The following is a 26,262-nucleotide window of genomic DNA, read 5'->3' on the forward strand; positions in this document are numbered from 1 at the left end:
TCAGCATTTGCTACTTGGAATGCCTTCTAAGCATTATGTGGCATCCTGAGGAAACAAGCAGCAGCTCGCTAACATCTAATTTCTTAGTCCCATCGGGTTAAAGACAGCCTCAACAGGCTCCCAGACTTCTCCAGAGTGTACAACGTACCAATTTAGAGAAGCTGAGAGGGATGAATTCTGCCCCTGAGGTTCCCCAACACAGCAGATCTGAGGAAGCCGGATCAGACTGCATTATTCCCCACACTGGGTTCAGTCCCCACCAGTTAGACAGGAGTACAGCGGGGGGGGGGGGGGCAGAAAGGAAGTTCACACACTTTATAAAAGCTAGGTTTATTGAACCCTTAGGTGCAATAACAGGAGGGCTGGAGCCACCGCAGGCCCTTCCGGGGGGTGGGGAGTGATGGCCAACTGCTTTCAGAGAGGCGATCTTGTTCACTTGTACCCCTCATTTCCGAAAGAGACGGGTGAGGTGCAGAAACGGCCTGGTGTGCCTGGATGGGCAGGCAAAGGGAGCTGAGTGTGGGGAAGCCAGGGCCCTTGTGCCTTGTGGGGCTCAGGATTCCCAGAAATGGGCATCAGCCTGTGCCATCTCCAACAGATACTTCTCCAGGACTTCAGCATCTTCACGGAAACGGTCGCGGAAAGATTTGATGAGCCCCGCTGCACTGCTTTCGTACTGCACCAGTGCGACATCTTTACCTGGAATAATAATAATAATAATAATAATAATAATAATAATAATAAATTTTATTTATATCCCGCCCTCCCCAGCCGAGCCGGGCTCAGGGCGGCTAACAACAATCAAATAAACAATCAAATAATCACACATTCTAAAAATATTTCATTATAAAAATTACTTAAAATCAAATTGATGGCAACCGATTAAGGAAAATTCTGTGCAGGTTGCCAGAGGAGGGAGTCAGGCTGCGCCCTGACCAAAGGCCTGGCGGAACAACTCTGTCTTGCAGGCCCTGCGGAAAGGGGCGGGTAGGAGGAGGAGAAATGATCAAAGTCAGTAGATAGACCATTCCAGATGGGTGATGCTCTTTCAGGGGTATCATTATCTCGCCACTCCCTAGTGGGTCCAATTTGACAGGTGGACCCACCTATCAATCACCCGGTATCACTACAACACCAGGAGCTGGTCACTTTGATGTCCCAATTGCTGGGACTTCAAAGTGCATCAAAGCACTGCAATAACCTCTTTGGCTGTTTGTAGACAGTCACCCCCACTTGTCCCGCTGCCCTTTTGGGCATATGAAGGCCTTCAGACAGCTCCTGTTGCAAAGCATCTGGAACTGTTAAGAGCATTTGAAACTGAGCAGGATTTAATCCCTGCTCATTAGCATGTCAGCAGGGATTAAATCTTGCTGCTTCAGCTGAGGATATCTTCTCCTTCTGGGAATGGGATGCACAGCCAATGCCAGATTTAAATCAGCTGACCTCACCAGGGACACCAGCTGATGGGCAGGTGGGAGTGGTTTGGGGAAAACGGCCGTGCAGGCCAAAAGTGGGCCTGGATTTTAATCCTACACAGTTAAATTAATCTTAAATTCTGATACTTTAAAAATAAATAAGCAAACCAATATTTATGATGCCACCTTAGCCAGATTCGCTTAACAGCTGAATCAGTTGAGCTAGGAAATACCCAGCAGAGGAGGATGTTGTTGTTGTTGTTTAGTCGTGTCCGATTCTTCGTGACCCCATGGACCAGAGCACACCAGGCACTCCTGTCTTCCACTGCCTCCCGCAGTTTGGTCAGACTCATGCTGGTAGCTTTGAGAACACTGTCCAACCATCTCGTCCTCTGTCATCCCCTTCTCCTTGTGCCCTCCATCTTTCCCAACATCAGGGTCTTTTCCAGGGAGTCTTCTCTTCTCATGAGGTGGCCAAAGTATTGGAGCCTCAGCTTCAGGATCTGTCCTTCCAGTGAGCACTCAGGGCTAATTTCCTTAAGAATGGATGCGTTTGATCTTCTTGCAGTCCATGGGACTCTCAAGAGTCTCCTCCAGCACCATAATTCAAAAGCATCAATTCTTCGGCGATCAGCCTTCTTTATGGTCCACCTCTCACCAGAGGAGGATAGAATCACAGAAAGGTAGAGTTGGAAGGGACTTCCCCAGGGGCATCATTCATTCATTCATACTTTTCAAGTTCATACATTTCACTATTTTTTTACATTTCACTAATTCTACAATCATTTTGACATTTCAAAACTTTACTTCCTTCCCCCACTTTCTGCGGTTCCTTAAATTTATTTTTACTATCTTCTGCATATCCAAATTAACTTAATTTGTTCATTTATTCATCTTCTTTAAATATATACTCTTATAAAACTGAAGGTTACTACAATAATCCTGCCAATGTTTTTATCTGTTTATAATTCATCTGTAAATATTCAATAAACCATTTCTGTTCTTTTATAAAAGATTTGTTATCTTGATTTCTTATTCTTCTGGCAAGTTTCACCATTTCTGCTTATCCCATAAGTTTTTGTATCCATTCTTCCTTTGCTGGGACTTCTGCTTCTTCCCATTTTGGGGCAAGTAACATTCTTGCCGCTGTAGTAGCATACATAAAAAAGTTTCTATACATTTTTGGTAGTTCTCTCCCTATAAGTCCCAAAAGAAAAGCTTCTGGGTTGCTGTTTTTACAAAGGTTATTTTAAACATCACATGTGTTGGTCTTGTAGTAAGGTTAAAGCTTACTGGGAAATGATATATAATGAAATGAAAAGGAGGTTTAAAACAACCCCCGAGGGTTATCTAGTCCAACTCCCTGCAATGCACGAATCTTTTTCCCAGTGCGGGGCTCAAACCCACGACCCTGAGCTTAAGATGTGCTCTACTGACCGAGGAGATATGCTCACCGCTGCTCTTACCTTCCAGGCGGGTGTTTGCTTGGACAAACAACTTGCGCTCTTCCTTGCGCAGCAGCACAGTCTTGCGCAGGCTCAGGAAGCGCTGGGGCTTCTCGTCCGTCACCGCAGAGTATGTCTCATAGAGGGTGCGCCCACCCGCCACATCCGCTGTGGACTTCAGCACCTTTGGAACAGAAGAGCAGCACCCTGCTGGGTCAGCCTCTCTCTCCCCCTAAGGGAAGAGAGACCCTGGGCCCGTCCTTCCCTCCCTGGCCCTTACCTGCAGTTTGCGGAGAAAGTGCTCCAGCGCAGGTTTCCCTATTGTGGTGATCTTGCTGCGGTCCAGGGACACCACTGCATCAGGTTTGCCGTCTCTGCCTGTGGTGTGTTGCAGGGATACCAGCCCCCCGCCGGCTTCCAGGAGAACCCTCAAGATGACAAAGCGCGCCTGCATGTGGGCCTGCCGTGGCAGGAAGGCAACACAATGCCATTCAGAAAAAAGGAGCTTTACTTCGATATAGGATTACAGCGGCAAGACTTTTATACGCACAAAAATGGAAAGACTCGCCATTACCCACAATGGAGGAACAGCTGTTGAAATGACTGGGTTTAGCCGAGGTGTCAACGTGTTTAATCAGAGAAAAGTCACTGCCAAAATTTACTAAAGACTGGAAACTTCTTAGAGACTTTTTGCGTGAGAAAGAAACCCAAATGGTATTTGGGTTTGAGGACTCAATATAATGTTGGTTTACAGAAAGTGGATTTGTTGGGTGTTATCTTTGAGTGGGTGTGCTGAAAAATTTATACATAGCCAGGAGAGGCGGCAACTTACACACGAGCAACCCATACTCATTACAATAGAGTTCTCTTTTTTCTGTTTCACCCCACCCTCTTTCTTTCTCTCTCTTCCTATCTCTTTCTCTCCTTTTCTGGTCTGTGTTTTAATTAAGATTAGCCTTTGAGAGAAAAACGATATTGGATATTAATTTTTGGATTCCTTTTTCAAAATTTTAATAAAATCTATTTTTTTAAAAAAGGAGAGGCGAGGAGACAAGGAATTCTCAACTGAGACTGTGAAGCAATGAATCTCAAGTCCAGGCAGACAATAGGGGGCAGGGAACTAACCTTTCCTCCGGGCCAAATTTACCAGGTGGGTAAAGGTTACCCACTTGCCATTCCCCTGATGCCCCAGGCCTCTCTCCTTCCCACCCAGGGATATCTTTCCTCTACCCATTCCAGCATCAGGACCGCACCTGCCGCCATGTTCCGGACTCCGGGGTGTAGAACTCCAGCGCCAGCAGCCCGGCACGCACCATGTTCAGCCAGTTAATGTAGATCACATCCTCAGCATCTTCTCCTTCCAGTTCAAAGATCCTTGTGGGCAGAGCAGGAAGAGGAAGGATTATCACAGCAAAAGGGATGGGAGGGGGGTCAGAGCTGCCACCGCCTCATAATAAAACACATCTGGGTTTGCAAAGTGCCCTTTCCCCCCCTGGCGATTCAAGTTGTAGGGGGGCAGCCAGAACGTCAGAGAACTGAGGTGGGAGCTATTAACTCTCTTGCCTTGGTAAAAATTGCCTTTTAAATATTGTGCGATGACTTTGGCTAGCTGGGAGGAACATAAATTCTCCCCGTGAATAAATAAAATATCCTGAAAGGCAGCATAAAAAAAACCCTAACAAAAACTTAGCAGTCAAGTTTTCCCCAGAGCTAATAGTTTTGTCCAAAACAAGGATGCAGGCCAGGGGGCCAAATGGAGCTCTCCAGAACTCTCTATGTGGCCCTTGGAACTCTCTACAAGTCCCACCTGCTCACCAGGCCTGCTTCACACCTTCCTTGAGACTTTTAGCCTGGCTGGGAATTTGTCCTTGAACTCTGACAATGCCTTTTGCTTGTCCTGGATGGGCAGGGAAGAGTGGATGTAGAAACCAGCTGACCTTACCAAATAAAACTTGCATCCACTGCCCGTCCCCCTTTTGCCTCTGGCCATGCCCATCACTGGGATGCAGGCCCCAAAAGATTGCCCAGAAGGAAACCTGGCCCTCAAGACGGAAAAAGGCTTCCCAGTCCCGGTTTAAAATCTTTATTATCTGAAATAAAAGCCCCTCTCATCCACGGCCTGGGACTTTGGGGGTCTTGCCTGCCAAGGGCTCCATCTTGTGCTTCTCCTCCCCCCCCCCACCCCACATGCCGCTGCTACCTCAGGTCCTCACCCCAAGACCTCCTTGTTCAGGCACAGGTACAGCCCCACACACTCGGCCCGACACTCCTCATAACTCGATGCAACGTTCGAAAACTTGCTGTCCCATGTCTCACCGCCTCGGTACCAGCTTCTAATCTGTGGGGATAGGAGAAGAGTGAAGGGCCAGACAACTGCGGGTGTCTTGGACAAGTGAACTGAGTCAGCTGTCTGAGGGAAGGAGCAGCCCTGTCCTCCTGATCTTAAAATGGTCACCTGCTCTGCTCTGGACCAGATCGGTGGGCGGGGGTTGATTCTCTAAGTCAGCCAGAATCTGCATAAAACAGAGCTATGGGCTTACTTTCCCCCTCCTCCCTTGTGTGTCGTGCCTGCTAGTTTTTAAGCCTGAGGCTATGGGTTGTTGTTGTTATTTTAAAGTTGCTCTTCCAGCATTTTTGGCTAAAAAGTAGGGTTAGGTTTTTTTTAAATAAAATACCTGTCACATGAATTCTGCACCTTAAGGGGCAAAAATGCTGATCCCACAGAGATGAAACGAAAAACCACATTCTATATTGTAGAATAATACCGTGGTACCTCGGTTTTCGAGCGTCTCAGAAGCTAAACGTTTCAGTTTTTGAACGCCGGAAACCCAGAAGTAAATGCTTCCATTTTCGAACACGCCTCAGAAGTTGAATGGCTTCCACTGCGCCCCCCCCCAATTTTATCTATTGGTTTTGCAGGCCGCCCTTTGCGCCTCGGTTACTGAACATTTTGGAAGTCAGACGGTCTCCCGGAACGGATTACGCTCAACAACTGAGGTACCACTGTATATCAGTGTAAGATATACAAATCATTATAATTTATTCTGCATCTATTGGTTACAGGGAAGGGCCATGAGCTACACAGGGGGCTGATTTCCTCCACCACCACAAAAATCCTCCCAAGTTCTATTCCGGAATTTAGAACTTAAGCACACATGTGCTTTCCAACTCATCTGTTCCACCATGAGGGCTAGAAACCTGGGGTGCCCTTTTTTCCTATTTCTTTAAAAAGAGAACTAACTTGTGATTCAAAGGACACTGAACTCTAGGTCTCATGCAGGAACTGCCCAAGTGGTGCAAAGGACAATAAACAAGGGAGGGGACTTCTTTAAGAAGTCACAAGCCCTTCTAATCCTCACAGGAAACATGTGAAGGCTTTACCTGTTCTCCTGTTTCTGGGTTGATCACTGCCTCGTGGTCAAAGTTGAAGGCCCCCGAGTCATCCTGCCAGGACAAAAGAGAGAGTGCTCAAAAACTGAGGCTGCTCATAATGAAGGACAGAAGCAATTATTGATGGAGGGAATGTGGGAAACAAGGATCTTTCATACAGATATGCTGGGATTCCCTGAGAATAGCTGCATATTGGAATTTGATATTTAAATGAATGAATACTGTAAAGTCCATTGGTTCTTCTTATTCCCAATGAGCATGGAAAGGGGGTCATGAGGAATCGGTATAATGAACGTTAATGGCTTTCATGTAATGGGCTGCTCGACGAGAAATTGCAAAATCCTGGAAGCTGGCGGTCAAGTTAAATTTTGAGGAATCGCCCCGGAGACTTTTGCATGCTGCACTTGCAGGTAAATTGGCGTGCGATATGAAACTGGCCAAAGGAAAAGCAAAAACTATTGACTTTTTTCCCTAGCTGGGGAGCCCACTCATGGAATACATTAAGGGACATAATACAAGGTTTCCCTCTTTCATCTGCCTTCCTGAGACTGTGGAACACAAGCTGAAATGGCTTCTGTCCTCTGACACCCAAATTTCTTCTGCTTTGGATATCCTCAAAAGCTTGTTTTTTTTGGGGGGGGAGGGGTTAGGTGCCCACCTGGACAAAGAGCTTCCCGCTGCCGTGACCCAGGAGTTCATGGAGTCCAACTTGAACCTCAAAGGAAGGCCCCTTCCACTGGATATAGAGATCCTGCAAGAGGATTTGTAAATAAATAAAGCTGGCTGTTTCATTACTCCCCCCAGACTTTGGGACAGGCGTTTTTAAAAAATGCATTAAAAACCAGTGAATAATCCTTGCATGCCCCACTCCTGCAACAACCCCCCACCCCATTTTCCCTGCCCCTCCGCAAAAATACACCCCCTCCCCCAGACACACACCTTGTCCTCTTCTGCCAGGAACGTCAGCTTCTCCTTCTGCGTGGAGTAGGCCACGGCCAGCACATTCCCCAGCGAGACGTTCTTGAAGCCATCTGTCTGGCGGATATCATCATCTGGGAAAGGGGAAGAACCAGGCAGCATCTGTTAAAACTGGGTTCTGCGGGGCTAGAGCTTCTCCACTTTGCACCTCTCATTTGCAAATCACAGGCTTTGTCCCCCCCGCCCTCCGACTTGACAGGCCGGGAGAAAAAGTGATGTTTTGCAAGCAACACCACAGAGCAGGGAAGCCCACCAGCTGACACCCAGGTCAAGTGGGATCGCTCTTCTTCCTCATGGGCGGGAGGTAATCTGTTTAGTGCTGAGCTGGGGGTGTGCTGAGCTCTCCCATGAACTCCAGCCTCGTGCTTAGCAGGATCAAACACCCTTCGCATCAGGATCACAGGGGCTGCCCTAAAGCGCCTTTCAAAGGGGCTATTTGAAACAGCAAGTGCTTCTCTCACTGGGAGGAGACTCCTTCAGCCCCACCAATGCCCACAAGGAAGCACACAAGTTGCTTCAAACAGCACCTTTGAGCAGTTATTTCACTGCTGTTCATTAAGGGCTAGTGCAGATTCAATCGCCCTACTTGGGTCGTCAGCGACTTTCGCTTCCTCTTCCTATTCACTTACCAAACGGCAATCCCTGGTCCTGTTATTTAAGCAATGTTTAGGCCTGTGCTAGGACAGGGGTATGTTCCTACCGGCTTCTCACCAGCTCCTCTTGTCACTCTATTCCTTCCGGCACACTTTTGTATTTTGTTTCCCCAGCGACGATAGTCCAATTTAGGAAGCCATGCCGCTGACCAATTTAATTTGGCCCTGTTCCAGGATACTCCATTCCATCCTGCCCCCCCCCCCCACCGTCCCTTAGTCACGGAACATGCTTTGTTCTCACTGGGCTGCTTTGGGCCCCTCGATCTCACCCTGGAGTCTTTCCTCCTCTCCCACCCCTTTTTCGGTATTTTCATAGTCCTTTTTACAGGCCCCGTCAATGGCAGGGAAGGGAGAAAATGAGCGTTTCGCCAGCCCTGTGAGCAGCACTTCAAGGCAACACTTCTGGAGTTTCTCCTGCTGCCATCTTGTCAAGGTAGGATAACAACAATTTTATTATTTGTAGAGTGGTACCTCTGTTTAAGAACTTAATTCGTTCTGGAGGTCTGTTCTAAACCTGAAACCTTTCTTAACCTGAGGTAGCACTTTAGATAATGGGGCCTCCCGCTGCCGCTGCGTGATTTCTGTTCTCATCCTGAGGTAAAGTTCTTAATCCGAGGTACTACTTCCAAACACTGTAACCCAAAGTGTTTGTAACCTGAAGCATTTGTAACCTGAGGTACCACTGTACTGTGTCCATCTGACCAGGAAGCGACTCTTCAAGGTCTCCCCCTCCCCGCCTGGAAATACTGGGGATTTGACGTGGCACCTTCTGTATGCCAAAGGGAGATCTTTGACCACCAAGTCCCAGCCCTACCCCACGGCCTGCCACCTTCCCCCCCAAACCTGCCACCGACCAGATCCTCACAATTTGGGATGTTGATGCCAGCAGGGATCCCGCTCCCGGCAAAGGTCAGGACGTCAAGCGAGGTGAAGTCGGGCTTCAGGAAAGTGTCTTTCTCGAAGGCGCGAGGCCATGGCAGCTCCTCCAGCAACCGCTCAGCCGCCGCCACAAGACGAGCGAACTTCGCACTCATGGCCTTGTTCACAACCGCAACGAAGCCTGGGGGGGGGGGGGGAAGGGTGGAGAGGCACTGTGAGGAAGCCCAGTCTTAAGGGCCTCCATTCCTGCATTGCAGGGGGGTGGACTAGAATACCCTTGGGGGGTCACTTCCAACTCTACAATTCCATGATCATCTCACCAACATGTCTCTTGGCTGCTGTCTCCCCATAGGCCAAGCCTACGAAATAGTCCCCAAATTCTACTTGCAAGAGCAGAAAAGACTTTTGGTGTGGCGATCTGTGGATAGCTTGGTTGGCAGAGCGTGAGACTCTTAAGCTCAGGGCGGTGGGTTCGAGCCCTGCGTTGGGCAAAAGATTCACGCACTGCGGGGGGTTGGACTAGATGACCGCCAGGGCCCTTCCAACTCTACAGTTCTATGATTCTATGGTCTCTTCGAAAGAGAGAGCGACCCGTATGTCCCCCTTCTGGGGCAAAACAATGAATCTCACTGGATGTGGAGATGGCATCCTCCCCAAGTCTCCAACCCTGCTTCCACCCAGAGCAGGGTGATGCGTTGAGAGAGGGGCGGGGAAACATTTTTGGCCAGAGGGCTTCTTTCCCTTTGGGGGGGGGGAGCACATGCTGGGGCAGTCAGGGCCAGGGGCAAAAGTGGGCACAGCAATGGACGTAAAAGTTACCTTTGTACAGTAAGCTAGTTTATGCGCACACTCACCCCTCTTTGCCCTCCCTCCAGGCAAGCAGGAGGCATTAGCAGAGTGCATGGATGGGTTCCAGCCAGGCAAAAACATTCAAGGAAGGTGCAATTCAGGGCTAGCAAGGGCCGAGAGCTGGGGAGGGTGAACCTCAAGGGCCAGACAGAGAGGCATTTGGCCCTTGAATCTGAGGTTGCCCTGTCTCCAGGTTAAGGCTAACCCAACAGCCCAGACCCCAAACTTTCCCCTGCACAGGCAAAGTAGTAGTAGTAGTAGTAATTTTATTATTTGTACCCCACCCATCAGACTGGGTTACTCCAGCCACTCTGGGCTGCTTCCAACAAATATAATTTGTGTCTTGGGGGGGGGGTTGAGGGGAGGCAAGGGTGGGAGAACAATAATGCTGGGAACTTTAATCATTGTTATCGTTATACTGAGAGGGCTTCAGGGCAGGGGTGGGGAGAGACGGGGAAAGCAAAAGAGGGCATCGAATGGTCAACGACTGGCGTGAGATCGTACTACTCGCAGGTGGGGAATGGGGACGTTGAGCTAATACAGTACCTTCAAATTCCCCACGGGAACCATAGGGATCTCGGTAGCTTTCGATGAAGCCTATATAGCTGTGGGCACAAATGAATAAATAAATAAATGGTGGGGAGAGAGAGGTTCTTTAGGTTAGCTATACCTGGGGCAACTGTTACTCTTCCCCCCAATCAACAAGGGAGGGTGGGGTAACACTCCCTATTTTCCCAACTCCTGGGAAGCAGCATTCATTCAGAACACACCCTGAATCTGGATTAAGAGACTCCACTGATCTGTGCAGCCCCCCAGACTCACCTCTCCACGATGGGCCCCTTGTCACGAATCCAGCAGCGGGAGCCTTCCTTGTGGGCCACGATGGAGCCTTGCGTGAAACTGGCGATGTAGTGAGACAGCATTTCCGCCTGCGTGGGGTTGGCTGCGTGTCGCTAGCAGGGAAAGAGGTTCTGGACTCAGGCCCAACCAGCCTGAGGCAGATTCGCCCAGCCCTCGATTCTCACCACCTGCCTTTCCCACCATCCCCTAGAACGCAGCTGCTCATATGCCTTGATCTTTTTATTTTATTTTATTTTTTTAAGGAAAGATGTCAAATGGAACAGGTCAGCAGTGGCCACAGCATTCAACTTCTGGATAATCTCAGCTGTGGTTTATACAACAATACTCAAGGGCTGAGTCTTTCCCTATGAACCTATCCAGTCCCTGAGATCATTCTCTGAGGCCCTTCTTCATGTGCCTCCTCTTTGAGAGGTCTGGAGGGTGGCAAGACAAAAACAGGCCTTCTCTGCAGTGGCTCCGTCTGTGGAATTTCCTCAGGGAAATTTGCCTGGCACTTTCATTATTATACACCTTTAAGCACCAGGCAAAAGCGTTCCTCTTCAACCAGGCCTTGGACTGACTGAAATCCAATGCCCTTTTAAAATATATTGGGGAGGGGAAATTATTGAGTTGTTTTTGTTATGTACAGTGATACCTTGGGTTAAGAACTTAATTCGTTCTGGAGGTCCGTCCTTAACCTGAAACTGTTCTTAACCTGAAGTACCACTTTAGCTGATGGGGCCTCCTCCTGCTGCTGCACCACTGTCGTGCGATTTCTGTTCTCATCCTGAAGCAAAGTTCTTAACCCGAGGTACTATTTCTGGGTTAGCGGAGTCTGTAACCTGAAGTGTCTGTAACCTGAGGCACCACTGTATTTTGTGTTTTCATATTGAGATTTTATGTTGTGAACTGCCCTGGGAATAGGACAGTATGTAAATTTAATAAATGACAACAGAAACAACAGGTCTCTAGACCTCATGGATACGCTTCGAAGAGAACAGGCCAACGCATGCTGAAGACTTAGGGTTACACGTGTTGCTAAAGGTACAGCTGCCACCAAAAATGATGAACATGCCACATATGTTCCCTGCCTGTAACCTGAAGCAGTGCTTAAAATCCTGCACTGGGGTCTCCGTTCCCTGCCTCCACTCCCCATCACAGGGGCAGTCCAAGGTGAGCCAGGAAAGCCCACCCCCTTCCCCCTCACCTGGGCTTTCTTCAAGTTCTCCACAACCTTCTCCAGAAGCGGGGAGTAATCTCCTCGTGTCACAGTGAAGAAACAGCCGCCAAACTCAAAACATTTAATCTTGGCCGACATGTCAGCGTCAAGCTGAGAATCTGGGTGGAAGAGGGGAGGAAGGTAAACTTTGCAAGGGCTGTGGGGGTGCACGGAGGGGGGGGGCGTGTGCAGGAAGTCCCAAGCATGGATTAAACAAGGCTGTGCAGCGGAGGGCAGGCCCCCCCCCTGGCAGAAGCTGCTTGGGTTTCCAATTTGCAAGTGAGTACAGTGGTGTCTCGCAAGACGAAAAGAATCCGTTCTGTGATTCTCTTCGTCTAGCGCTTTTTTCGTCTTGCGAAGCAAGCCCATTGACGGATTAGCGGATTAGCGCTATTAGCGGCTTATCAGCTTAGCGGATCAGCTGATAAGCGGCTTAGCGGCTTAGAAAAAGGGGGGGGGAACCCCCGCAGGAACTCGCAAGACATTTTTGTCTTGCGAAGCAAGCCTATAGGAGATTCGTTTTGCGAAGCACCTCCAAAACGGAAAACTCTTTCGTCTAGCGAGTTTTCCGTCTTGCGAGGCATTCGTCTTGCGAGGCATTCGTCTTGCGGGGCACCACTGTACACAAGAAGGGCCCTGCTGGAGTAGGCCAAAGGCCTATTTGCTCCAGCCTGCTCTCCTCCTCACAGTGGCCATACAGGCCACACAGAGGGCATGAGCGCAACAGCAACTCTCCACACTTGTGACTCCTAGAGACTGGCATTCAGAGGCATCCTGGCTCCAACAGGGGAGGCAGAACATCCTCTGCAAATTTGTCTGCTCTCTTTTTTAAAGTCATCCAAGTTGGTGGCCATCCCTGCCTCCTGTGGGAGCAAATGCCATAGTTTCAACTATTCATTTATTAATTTTATTTTGTAAAATGTATATGCCACTTAACTGCAACCCTCCATAGCCACACATTGTGTAAAGAAGTATTTTCCTCTTGTCTGCCCCAAATCTTTAGACATTCAGCTTCACTGGGTGGTTCCGAGTTCCAGTAATAATAAAAGATAACACAACCTCCACTTTTTTCACACCATGCACAATCATTTTCACCTCTATTGTGTTTTCGCTTTTTTTCTGAACTAAAAGTCCTAAATGCTGTAACCATCAACAAGGGAACTGCGCCAACCCCTTGAACATTTCAATTTCCCTTTTATTTAATGTTTTCTCCCGCTCCACAGCTTCCTATCAGAGGCAAGGCAACTAGAGAACTGCAACTGCAGCACACAGTATTGCAATTGCAGCCGCACCTTAAGATACCTGCCCTGTGTCAGCACCACTGATTTCAACAAGTACTGGCAAAGGAAAACTTCCAAGTTTAGAGAAGTTCCTCCGACCTGGTTACGTGGAGGATATTCCCCAGGTGAGTTAACTGATGGGTTGCTTTACAATCATGGAGGACTCATCTTCTTCTCTGAGAAAGTACTGCCAGACAGGTATTTTCAAACTGTGCCTTTCAAAAGGTTCAAATTATTTCATGTGCTTATTGTAATCTGGGAATGCTATTAGAGAGCAAGTGTGGCATAACGGTTAGAGTGTTGGACTATGACCTGGAAGAGAAAGGTGGTGTATGAACAACAACAACAACAACAACAACGCAATCACTGGCCCTAAGCAGGGAGTGCTGTGAGCATGCCAGGAGTGGGGTTGGGGAGAGGGCTGGTCTATGCAACCCAAAAAAGCTCTTACCATCTGAAAGCACCGAAGCCAGACGAACCTCATAATTCACTTTGTCATCTACCTTCGTCTTAAAAAGCCTTGTGTTGTAAGCACTGATGTTCTGGGGAAAGAGTAAAAGAAAGTGAGAGGATGGAGCCGTGAAAAGCAAAACAAGCTGCCCTATTGTCTGGGGTTCTCAGGCAGAGAAAGGTCTTTCCCATCACCTGCTACCTGGGGTTCTTCCCAAAGGTACATCCCTCTATAGCAGGCGAACAAAGAAGCTGCCTTACACCTGGTCAGGTTATTTGTCCATCGAGCCCCGCAAGGTTTGAGATGGGGGTTTTTCTCAACCCTACTGTGAGATGCCAAGGACTGACCAGGGGGCGACACTGCATGCAGTGCCCAGCTCTGGTGCCCCGATAAGGCCCATTCCCTTGATGTAAACAGTGTACCCACTGGGCTGAGGACATGATATGGGGGACAGGAAGCTGCCTTATACTATGTCAGACTAGTTGCCCATCTAGGCTGCTCAACCCAGTGTAGAAGTGGGGTTCTTGCAGCACCTCAGAATCAAGGAAGTCCTGGGCCAGCTTTGCATCTTCCGTGGTGCAGTTTGCAGAGAAGTAAGTAGATGTGCCCTAGAGAGAAGAGAGAGGAAACATGGAATAAGCAGGATGCACCTGTCCTTGGAGTTGCCCTGGGCAACAGGACACCCCCCCAAAAGAAACCACTTGGACTACTGCAATGTGCTCTACGTGGGGCTAGCTTTGAAGGTGACTCAGAAACTACAACTAATCCAGAGTGTGGCTGCCAGACGGGTGACTGGGAACGGCCAACGGGACCATGTAACACCGGTCCTGAAAGACCTACATTGGCTCCCAGTACATTTCTGAGCAAATTCAAAATGTTAGTGCTGACCTTTAAAGTCCTAAATGGCCCAGTATACCTGAAGTGTCTCCACCCCCATCCTCCAGCCCGGACACTGAGGTCCAGCTCTGAGGGCCTTCTGGCAGTTCCCTCACTGCGAGAAGTGAGGTGACAAGGAACAGGCCTCCTTGGTAGTGTCACCCGCCCTGTGGAACACCCTCCCATCAGATGTCAAGGAGCTAAACAACTATTTGACTTATAGAATACATCCCAGTACAGGGAAGTTTTTAAATGGTTGACCTTTTATTGTGTTCGTAATATTTTGTTGGGAGCCACCCAGAGCGACTGAGGCAACCCAGTCAGATAGGAAGAATATAAATAATAAAATTATTATTATCAAGCGATACTTGCTAACTTCCCCCCAGAACTGAGCATACGGATGGGTTGAGCTTGGCTCTCTGCTTCAGAGATGGGGAAGCAGCCCACGGGCCCCAGTCCCTTCTGAATAAACTTCTGGAGGCAACATGGCAGTGGTTGGCCAGGGGAATAGAGGGTGGAGCAATGAATGCAAATTTTACCTTTGCACAGGAGGCTATTTTCTACGGCCACAAACACCCCTCTCCAGCCTCCATCATGGCAAACAAGAAGCATTATCAGGGCACATTCTAGCCAGGCAAAAGGAGGGTGTACCTGGCCACAGAGCCCCAAGTGCTTTTGTGTCGGCTCTAGGGAGAACATGCGCTCTGCACAGCGGCCCCACAGGGCCTCCATCTCTTTTGGGTGGTCCGCAAACGCCTGGCTCGCCCACACCAGCTGCTTCAGCTTCTCCTGAGGGCAGGAAGGCAAAAATGAAAGAATTACCAGTGGCATGCCAGCAGAACCATACGGAGCCTCCTCGCTCAACCTTGAGCCCCCAAAATACAACTCCCATCATCCCTGGCCACTGGTCCTCCTAGCTAGGGATGATGGGAGTTGTAGTCCGATAACCTCTGGGGTCCCAAGGGTGAGAAAGGTCGATATGGAGCCTCAACCTATCCGTAGGAGAGACTCCGCCCCCTCCGCAACCTCTCAACCAGTGAGATAAAAGGAGCATTCCAATTAGCTGGGAAAGATAAATGGCCCCTCCCTCTCATAGATGTCCTATCGCACCACCAGCGTTCAAAAACTCCCATTGTTCTAGGCGCACTTTGCGAGAGGGAATTTCATTAATGCGAAAAGTTTCTGAGCTCTGGGTGCAGTACTAAGATTTCAGATTAAAACTTCCACTGTCGGAAGGAAACAAGGACCTTTTTCTGCCTCCCAACTTCCAGCTGCAATCTGAAGACTGGAGAAGAGACCCTCTTAAGAATATTATGGGGGTGGGCGGGGATGTATGGCTTTTTTTCCTTTTTTGCAGTCTTAAGATGAGGACTAGACCATGTGAAAAATGAACACAAGATATTACTGGCAGTTCATTCATTTTTGGCTTTGTATTCTTGTTACAAAAATTCCATTCCATTCCATTGCAGCGCCCATAACCTAGGTTTAAGGGGCCATTTAGCTCCTAGCTTTCTTGTCTCAGTTTCTAACACTGCTGACACCTGCAAAACATGTACTCACCTTCGGAAGGTTGGGCACAAATTTGGTGTCCCCGAAGGATTTGTAGTTGCCCATGTTGGCATAGAAGGCGGCAGCGTAAACCAGCAAGGCCTGCAAGCAGCAACAGTCGTGAGAGCCTCTCCCTCCCCCTTAGCCATATTTTTTAAAATCCCACCCCTCAAAAAATAATAATCTTTTTTTACAAACTTGGAATTGGGAAGCTATAAAACCAGAGAGACCATATAACTACCTTCAGACAAAGGATACAGTCCGCCTGCAGGCAAATTAGCCCAGTTCTAGAAACTCCCCACTAAACCAATTTTATCTAGCCTTTTGGCTCTCCAGATGTTAAAAATCTGTTCCAAGAGTGGGAATCATTTTTCAGCCTGAGGTCCACATTCCCTTCTGGGCAACCTTTTGGGAGCCACGTGCCATTGGTAGGCGGAGTCATAGACAAAAGTGGGTGGAGCAACGAATGTGAGTTTTACCTTTCCACAGAAGCCCACTTTCTTCTTATTTTAATTTGGTTTCTTTTATGGATTTTTTTAATGCAAAAAAATATAATTACATCTGCAATAGATGTACCAATTTGGCTACGTATGGACATATAGCACTTACATTAAATGAAACAGTCCCTATTTTAACTTGTAGACTGAGTTATGAGAGAATGAATGCCAGAGCGGTCACAAATAGTGATGTTAAATTCTCAAGAATAATCTTTTGGAGAATATTCTTGAGAATATTCTCCAAAAGATTATTACCGAGAATTCAACATCACCAGTCAGAAATACATTATGATGTACAATAACGTAGAGTAGCCCAGATTATAGACATTCACTCATATGCCCCTCTCTATCCTCCATCCCAGCGAGCAGGAGGCATTATCAGAGTGGAAGAGAATACAGTGGTGCCCCGCAAGACGAATGCCTCGCAGGACGGAAAACTCGCTAGACGAAAGAGTTTTCCGTTTTGGAGGTGCTTCGCAAAACGAATTTCCTATGGGCTTGCTTCGCAAGACGACAATGTCTTGAGAGTTCCTGCTGGATTTTTCCCTCCCCCCCTTTTTCTAAGCCGCTAAGCCGCTTATCAGCTGATCCAATCAGCAGATAAGCCGCTAAAAGCGCTAATAGCGCTAATCCGCTAATCTGTCAATGGGCTTGCTTCGCAAGACGAAAAAACCGCTAGACGAAGAGAATCACAGAACGGATTTTTTTCGTCTTGCGAGGCACCACTGTACTCCACTCCAGCAAAAACACTCAAGGAGGATGTGAAACAAGGCCAATGAGGGGAGCAGCCTGGGGAAGAGTTGCAGGGGCCAGACAAAAAGGCCTGGAGGGGTGCATTTGGCCCCCAGATCCTGCTCTTTTTCCACTTTAGTGCCATGCCTGAGCTGGGCATCATGATTTGTTTTCCCATCAAAAAGTCCTGAGAGCTTTTGGGTGTAAATTCCTCCATGTAGCCCCACCCTCATCTCACCATTTCCCCCTAAACTAAAAAGCACAAGTTTCATGTGCTTAATTCATAGGAACGATTCTCCAGACCCCTCCAGGCTTTTTACAACATCTCTTTTCAGAGAAGGCCAGCAGAATGTTCCAAACACAACAGACACAGTCCGTTCAGATGCTCACAATGTGGCTTGCTAAATCTAGATATGCAGGAGTCTTTGGCATAGCGCCCTTTGCTCCTCCCTTTGGGGCAGGAAGCCTCTAACTAACCACAGTTCCCTGTGCTGTCCAACTCAAGAAACAATGATTAACACTTTGTCACGAGCCAGAAAACTGCCATATTTTTCGCTCCATAAGACGCACCCGACCATAAGATGCACCTAGTTTTTAGAGGAGGAAAACAAGAAAAGCCAGCAAGAGCCGCAGCCACGCTCGCTCGGCGTGGCTCTTTAAAGATAGAGCGGCTCTTGCTGGCTTTTCTGGGAGGTGGGAGAAGGGACTGATGGGCTGCCCTCCGTCCCTTCTCCCACCTCCCTGAAAAGTCAGAGCAAGCTGCGCAGCTATCGCTGAAGCCAGCACATCAAGAGGAAGAGCTGCGCAGTGCCTCTTGTTGTGCTGCCTTCCCAGCGAAGCAGGATGAGGGACAGAAGGGAGTCCTTATGGAGCCCCTTCTGTCCCTCATCCTGCTTCACTGGGAAGCCAGCAGACCAAGAGGCGCTGCGCAGCTCTCCCTCTTGCTGTGCTGGCTTCAGCGATAGCTGCACAGCCTGCATTCGCTCCATAAGATGCACACACATTTCCCCTTACTTTTTAGAAGGAAAAAAGTGCTGTCTTATGAAGCGAAAAATACAGTAAACCGACTTCTAACCAAGGCTTGTTCTGAAGCTGGCAACCATAGTTTCTTGGTTCGTACACAACGGGGAGCTACGATGGACGCTTCCTGCTTTAACTGCGGCTCAAAGGAAGAGCAAAGAAAGGGGGCTGAGGAGGAGGGCGAGGGGCTTGTGCAGTTCTTGGCTAAGTACCGTATTTTTTGCTCTATAAGACTCACTTTTTCCCTCCTAAAAAGTAAGGGGAAATGTGTGTGCATCTTATGGAGCGAAAGCAGGCTGCGCAGCTATCCCAGAAGCCAGAACAGCAAGAGGGATTGCTGCTTTCACTGCGCAGCGATCCCTCTTGCTGTTCTGGCTTCTGAGATTCAGAATATTTTTTTTGCTGTTTTCCTCCTCCAAAAACTAGGTGCGTCTTGTGGTCTCGTGCGTCTTATAGAGCGAAAAATACGGTAAGTGTGATCATCCAAACACAGCTGAGTAGCCAGAATGTTACAGATAGGTAGTCGTGTTGGTCTGCCATAGTCAAAATAAAGAAATTCCTTCCAGTAGCACCTTAAAGACCAACTAAGTTATGTCTTTAAGCACCATGTTGACTATCTGAAGAAGTGTGCATGCACACGAAAGCTCATACCAAGAACTAACTTAGTTGGTCTTTAAGGTGCTACTGGAAGGAATTTCTTTATTTAGCCAGAATGTGGAAGAGAACCACATGGACAAACCTCGCAGGACACATGCTGTCTCTAGTACCTGATACTCCTCGTCTGAGAGGCCGAGCGAGTGTGCCACCTCGCCTAACTGAGTCGGGTCCTGGGACCGAAAGAGCCGTGAGAGGAGGGCATAGATGGCAGGTGCTTCTGGGGAGGTCTGCTGCAGCACCACCAGCCCCCCGTACCAACAGGCCCGCGACAGGTAGTGAGCGTACAGCCTTTCCTCCGCAGATAAGAGGTGGAAGGCTTCGGCACAGTCCAGCATTGCGACGCCAATATCATTGGGCAGAACATACTGGGGATCCACCATCCTGCCAAACTGGGGAGAGAGAGAAAGAGCCATTAATACAGAACTAACCCTTCAGTGCTAACGAACGAACTTGAAGGTGCATTGAAGACATCAAACCTAAAGCAGGCAGAATGAATAAATGAAATTCATTATAGATGATGATGATAATAATAATAATAATAAAGAAGTAATATTATAGAGTTGGAAGGGACCCCTTCAATACAGGAATCTCAGCTAGATCATCTATGACAGAAGGCCGTCCAACCTCTGCTTAAAAACCTCCAATGAAGGATAAAAGTAAAAGGTAAAGGTAAAAGGTAAAGGACCCCTGGATGGTTAGGTCCAGTCAAAGGCGACTATGGGGTTGTGGCGCTCATTTCACTTTCAGGCCGAGGGAGCCGGCGTTTGTCCACAGACAGCTTTCCACCCAGTGCCCGGTTTAGCATGCAGGAGTTTCATGTGTTCACAAGAACCTCTGCAGTCAGATCTCACCACCCAGTCTTCAAACTGGCCCTTTTCCACCACTGACAAGGTAGATACATCTACCCACTAATTCACAATTACATGCAAAGCTCAATCCTGGAAGCTCATTCATATTGCCACTGACCCACAGCCTCCCTCCTCCCAGCTCATAGCCAGTCCCTGCCACCGCCCTTCTACAACACCAGCAGCTCACCTGCTTCTCTTTCTAGCTGCCTCCAACTTCCTGACACGCCCCCTTCTTTCCCCCATTCATAGCTTCAAATATGGGGAAATGCCCCCTGCGATACAGGCAGCCAATCCCCGAGCCTCCCTGGGAAGAACTGGTGTCTAGCTGCTGGGAAACTAAGGCCCGCCCCTAAGTCCTTTCCCCATATCAGTGATTGGTCCAGATTTAAAAATAAACAACTGTAGCCCCATTGTCCCTCCCCTAAAGTCCACAATACTATCTCCTCTTAAGTCACTCAACTTACGTTTTTCAAACAAGTGTTTCTAGCCAATCCGAGTCTTTGGGACAGGTAAGAAGGATGCACAAAATCTACCACTCTGAATAAAAAGGAGTTTTCTGTAGAACCTCAAGCACAGATAGTCAATAAGGTGCTGTTCAGACTGTGCACATAAATCGCATTTGCAAGGTCTAAAGCTGGGGTAGGCAACCTAAGGCCCAGGGGCCGGATGCGGCCCAATCGCCTTCTCAATCTGGCCCGCGAACAGTCCAGGAATCAGTGTGTTTTTACATGAGTAGAATGTGTCCTTTTATTTAAAATGCATCTCTGGGTTATTTGTGGGGCATAGGAATTCGTTCATTCCCCCCCCCTCAAAATATAGTCTGGCCCACCACATGGTCTGAGGGACCATAGACCAGCCCATGGCTGAAAAAGGTTGCTGACCCCTGCTCTAAAGGGTATTATTAATAATGACGGCAGTGTCTCTGGGAATGTGCAGAGTGCCCATGAGAAACCACAGCCAGCTCCATAAACTGCTTTGAGGCCCATCAGCTTGCCACAAAACAGCGAGCAAGCATAGGCTTAGCCCTCCACCCCCAAATGCATCCGAGAACATGAGACCTAATGCCTTTAGGATGCTTTTGAACTCCGCCTTCCATTTTCCTGACTGTCATTGGCCATTCTGTTTGGGAGCTGATGGGAATTGGAGTCCAGCGACTATGTGGAAATTGCCATGTTGGCTACCCCTGCCTCAAAGGCTAACATATGGCACAATATCACAAGTACATATACCACAGGGGTTTGGGTATGTGTCAAACAGTGGTGCCAAAGGGAAATACAGAAAGCCCAGGAAAGGAATCCCACTGAACTGGAGCCAGTCCTGGTCACATCTTGCACCAGGCTCCACCGCCATGGAAGAAGGAGGAGGAGGAGGAGGAGGAGGAGGAGGAGGAGGAGGAGGAGGAGGAGGAGGAGTTTGGACAAACTGGAACGTGTCCAGAGGAGGGCAACCAAAATTGTCAAAGGCCTGGAAACGATGCCTTATGAGGAACGGCTAAGGGAGCTGGGCATGTTTAGCCTGGAGAAGAGGAGGTTAAGGGGTGATATGATAGTCATGTTCAAATATATAAAAGGATGTCATATAGAGGAGGGAGAAAGGTTGTTTTCTGCTGCTCCAGAGAAGCGGACACGGAGCAATGGATCCAAACTACAAGAAAGAAGATTCCATCTAAACATTAGGAAGAACTTCCTGACAGTAAGAGCTGTTCGACAGTGGAATTTGCTGCCAAGGAGTGTGGTGGAGTCTCCTACTTTGGAGGTCTTTAAGCAGAGGCTTGACAACCATATGTCAGGAGTGCTCTGATGGTGTTTCCTGCTTGGCAGGGGGTTGGACTCGATGGCCCTTGTGGTCTCTTCCAACCCTATGATTCTATGGATTTGATATCCCGCCTTTCACTCCCTTTAAGGAGTCTCAAAGCAGCTAACATTCTCCTTTCCCTTCCTCCCCCACAACAAACACTCTGTGAGGTGAGTGGGGCTGAGAGATTTCAGAGAAGTGTGACTGGCCCAAGGTCACCCAGCAGCTGCATGTGGAGGAGCGGAGACGCGAACCCGGTTCCCCAGATTACGAGACTACCGCTCTTAACCACTACACCACACTGGCTCTCCACACTGGAGGACCCCAAGCACACCCTGGAACTTTTGGTGCCTCCGCAAGACTCCACCTGGGAGGACCACTTGCTCCCCAGCCCCACCGGATCTCCTGGTCCCTCCCCACCAGGCTGTGACCTCTCACACTGGGCCCTCACAAGCTCCTCTCCACCATAGTGTGAACCTCCAAAGACCGTGCAATCCCATTTCAATCTCTGCTCCTGCCGTTAGAAAAAGAGGAAGGGGAAATGGGCTGGGCTGGCTAGCTACTTTCTTTGTCGCCTTGAGCATGGAATGTTGCATCAGAAATGCGGGCACCCGCCCTGCACCAAGTCGGTCCATCTAGCCTAGTATTTACACAGGCTGGCAGTGTTAGAAACTCAGACATCTAAGCTAGGCACCAATGGCTTCTTAAACCAAGGTTACAGTCGCCAAAATGGAATGTCTTGGGCAGGACGTCTCGAAAGTCTTATTTTTCAAAGGATGAACTGGCTGTGATTGATTATCAGTTAAACATCTGGCTAATTCAGATGACAACCTTGAGCTAGGTTAAGAGCTCTGAGAAACAAGAAGAAAAGTCACTTGATCCAGGGACAGTCCACACACACGCGCCAGTTCCTACCTCTTTTTCTTAAGGGTGACACGGACTGTTCCTAATGTAGGAGTATTCTTCAAAACTGAGAGCAGGGGTGGATAAGTGAAGACAAGCTACAACAACTAAAACATTGTTCATTGCCCCTGCTCAGGCTGCACAGAAAAAGCATATTGGTTCCTGGAATTCATTCTGATTGTGCAGATTAAATATAACTGATAGAATTCTACAGGGTGTGGTTTTAGTGTGTGAAAACTGTCCAGATCCAATGATCCCCAGATGACGGAGATGGCATGCGCCATCCTGGCACCCAGGCATCTGAACTTGGTCGCAAGTGGCCTGGTGCAAAATGCGCCTGGTGCAAAATGCGCCTGGTGCCTGGCTAACTTGGAACACTGCTGACAATGCCTTCTGCTTGTCCAGACAGAGAGGTAGGTGTAGGGGTGTGTGTGTGTGTGTGTTTCTAGAAACTAGCCTATTGTAGAAAAGTTTGCAACTTGTGGCTCCTCCTACTTTTGCCTTTGGCCCCGCCCACCACCAGCACATGGCCCTCGGAAGGCTGCCAAAGAAGAGTCTGTGGCCCTTGGGGTAAAGTTGGGGTGGATTAGAGACCATGGGGGCTGTGGGTTCCCTTAAGCCTCTGACCCATTTTTTCCACAACTGTTGCACTGCTTCCCAAATGCAAAACACGGGGGGGGGGGGGGGGAGAAAGAAGCAACCACTTTCACCAGCCCACTGGTTTATCGAGCTCCACACAATGAACCCCGGATCTTTTGCAAGCATCTGCTCTGACCTGGGCTGAGGGTGCTGGATGACAACCTTCCTTCTTACCTGGAGCTGCTGCTTTGTGCAGGGAACACTGGTCCCTCTTGCCTCCCTATACTGGTGCCTTCAAGGCATTCCGGACTAAAGCACCCTTCAGTTGTAGTTCAGAATATCTGGAAGACACCCAGTTGGCAAAGGCTAATCTACTGCTTCCTGTCCTTGGGAAACTAGAGGTGCTGGGAAGATGCAGCCAGGACCTAAAATCATAGAATCGTGGAGTTGGAAGGGACCACAAGGGTCATCTAGTCCAACCCCCTGCAATGCAGGAGTCTTTTGCCCAACGTGGGGCTCAAACCCACAACTCAGGCTCTACTGCAGGGTTTCCCCAACTTGGGTCTCCAGCTGCTTGTGGACTACAATTCCCATCATCCCTGACCACTGGTTCTGCTAGCTAGGGATGGTTTTATTTATTTTATTTATTGAATTTATATACCACCCTATACCTGGAGGTTGGGAGTTGCAGCCCAACAACAGCTAGAGACCCTGGGGAACCCTGCTCTACCAACTGAGCTATCTTTAGCAATGCTCTTTCACCAAGCAGCAACCCCTCCCAAAGATTCACGAACCTTTGTTTACTTATTTCATCAAATTTATGCACTGCTTGGTTGGAGGGAAGAAAACCCTCAAAGCTATAGAAGCTGCTTTATACTTGCTATGCCTTATATTAAGGCCTGGGGAACCTTTTCTAATGAGAGGGCCACATTCCCTTCCATACAAAATTCTGAGGGCCATTTGCCGGAAGCAAAAATGGGCAAAGCAACAAATGCAATTTTTGCCTTTTCTGCAGCAGGCTAGTTTCTGCACATACTCAGATTGCCCCCCCCCCAAACACATTCACCAACTGTGCAAGGAAGCAGCACTACCAAAGCTGAATCGGCCTTTAGTTGACATTCCTGCATTGCAGAGTGCTGTACGATATGTTCCTTGGGGTTTCTCCCAACTCTATGATCCTATGCAGCCACCGTGCAATCAGGCAAAAACACGTGTTATGTGTGTGCATGTATGTGTGAACAGCCAGTGAGAGGTGGAGCTTGCAGAGTTTCCAGTGCAGGACAACGAGTCTGGAGGGTTGCAATGGGAGCCAGGCCTGCGTTCCCCCACTCCACCTGCTTTGTGCCACCCGTCCCTGTCGCTCAGCCTTGCCTGCACCGACATTCAGCAGCTCTCCAGGCATAGGAAGCTGCCTTCTTCTTCCGGATCAGATCATCGGCTCCATCTAGGTCAATACAGCCCGCACTGACCGGCAGCAGCACTGCAGGGTTTCGGGCGGGAACGCCGGGGACTGAACCAGTGACTTTCCGCATGCAAGGCGGATACAGTACTCCAGCACTCAGCCACGGCCGCTTCCCCATCTCCTTGGAGCCAGGAAGGCGACGGGGATGGGCGGGAGGGAAGCAGCGAGCGAATCACAGAATTGGAAGGGTCCCCAAGGGTCATCTAGTCCATCCCCGGGCGGCCAGCCCTCCTGCTGTGTTCTTGGACCGGGGGGCAAGAGGGGGCCATATGGAGACCCTGGACACATGGGATTGATTGGACCCACCGCGCCCCGCCGGCCCCCAGACCCTCCTCACCTGTTCCTTGCTCCCTCGTTGCTTCCAACTTCCTGCCCCGCCCCCTCCTCGCCCTCATTCATAGCTTCACTGTCAGACACGCCCCTGTGGCCCAGCCAGCCAATCCCAAGGCCCTTTCGGGGGGAAGACTGACGTCAACGTTGCTGGAAAAGCGGAGTCCCGCCTCTTGCTTTTCTCCTCTCCCAACGATTGGCGGCTGCTGCTTGCTTGTTCGTTTCTGCAGAGTTATGGCCCTGCCCACTTTCCCCGCCCTTTCTGTTTTTTAAGCTGCACGCTTACCCGCGTGGAAAGTGAGCCTTGCTGAGCGCAGGTAGATTTTTTTGCTTGCATCCAAAAAGACATCGGAATGCGTGGTCAGTCTCTTACAGCTTTATCACCACCCTTGGTTGGTTGGTTCTTAATGGAATTGCAGGAAGCTTACATCAAGCCCCTTTCAGACGTTCTGTTTATTGTGCATTCATGATTATTTGTTCTCGTGATGATACCGGAGTGGTTTCTCGCCTTCCCACTGTCGATGCTGTTTATACCTGCAAAAGTATCAGGGCAGACGAACTGCTTCGTTTCCAATCAGTGCATGACCCTTAGCTTCCTCCTGAGATCCTTGAACTTTTCATACCACAAATGTTCTAAGGTGGGGTGTGCCCAGGAGACTGTATGTGCTGCTTTTGTCACGCTATGGCTTATGTCCCTCTGGATTGCAATAAGTAGGTAAGCATCACAATACAGCTAATAATAGTGGATCCACCACTAATGAACTATTATCGCACCAATTACACGTTGCAGAAAACAGCAGGCAAAGAAGAGTCTTTCACCTCTTACTGCTTTTTTAACTGATGGAGCACATGTTTTTGCATGCAACTCTTACAGAGATGAGATGAGCACAAGAGCTTGCTTACTCCCACTCTCCTAACACATGGGTAGGCAAACTAAGGCCTGGGGGCCGGATCCGGCCCAATCGCCTTCTAAATCCAGCCCACAGACGGTCCGGGAATCAGCGTGGTTTTGCACGAGTAGAATGTGTGCTTTTAAATAAAATACATCTCTGGGTTATTTGTGGGGCATAGGAATTCATTCATTATTTTTTTCCAAAATATATTCTGGACCCCCCACAACTTCTGAGGGACAGTGGACCGGCCGGCCCCCTGCTGAAAAAGTTTGCTGACCCCTGTACTAAAAGATCCGGGAAGGGCTTTTGAAAGGTGTTAGGCCAACTCACTGACTTAACAAAACAATAAAGAAAATAGTTGCTAGCTTTCTCCTTTCTGTAGCAGAGAACCTATAAAGATAAACTAACTCTGTAGTTTAACTCAGCTTGTATTAGAAATTGTACAATTTTGATGCTCTAACCAGGTCTGTGACCGTGTAACATTTGTTGTGGTGGCTTATAAAGCCTGGGGTTATTGTGTGCTGCAAAGCATTTGCTGTACCACACTGTGAAACTACGGCTGTTCCAGGCTGTGGCTATTTTGGGGTGGGATTCAATTACATACCAGCAAATTTTGGATATGCTATCAGTTGATGGAGAGCTGTTGTGCAACAAACCCACTTGCCCCAGAGAGCAAACTTTTTGCAATAAGAGACAGCCAGGAAATCTGCTGGTAAGTGTGATA

General features: G+C 48.8%; 1 protein-coding gene across 2 annotated transcripts; it reads right to left on the reverse strand.

Moving 5' to 3' along the window:
• Positions 1-314: 314 nt before the first annotated feature.
• On the reverse strand, positions 315-24,728 carry DPP3 (dipeptidyl peptidase 3). 2 transcript variants are annotated; one of them, XM_083477924.1, is made up of 18 exons: positions 24,653-24,728; positions 18,840-19,118; positions 15,836-15,925; positions 14,927-15,064; positions 13,933-14,007; positions 13,400-13,490; positions 11,657-11,787; positions 10,432-10,562; positions 10,156-10,214; positions 8,747-8,941; positions 7,190-7,302; positions 6,909-7,001; positions 6,242-6,304; positions 5,074-5,198; positions 4,114-4,234; positions 3,141-3,320; positions 2,882-3,044; positions 315-699 (listed from the first exon to the last, which is right to left on the reverse strand). In XM_083477924.1, the coding sequence occupies exons 2-18, from the start codon at positions 19,107-19,109 to the stop codon at positions 554-556; spliced, it is 2,184 nt and encodes a 727-aa protein (XP_083334050.1). In that variant the 5' UTR covers positions 19,110-19,118; positions 24,653-24,728; the 3' UTR covers positions 315-553. The 2 variants fall into 2 exon arrangements, with proteins under 2 accessions (XP_083334050.1, XP_083334051.1); XM_083477925.1 differs by lacking the exon at positions 24,653-24,728 and adding an exon at positions 19,765-19,895.
• Between the last annotated feature and the right edge of the window lie 1,534 nt (positions 24,729-26,262).

Source organism: Podarcis liolepis (assembly GCF_965112155.1).
Source record: "Podarcis liolepis genome assembly, chromosome: 15".
NCBI lineage: Eukaryota > Metazoa > Chordata > Lepidosauria > Squamata > Lacertidae > Podarcis > Podarcis liolepis.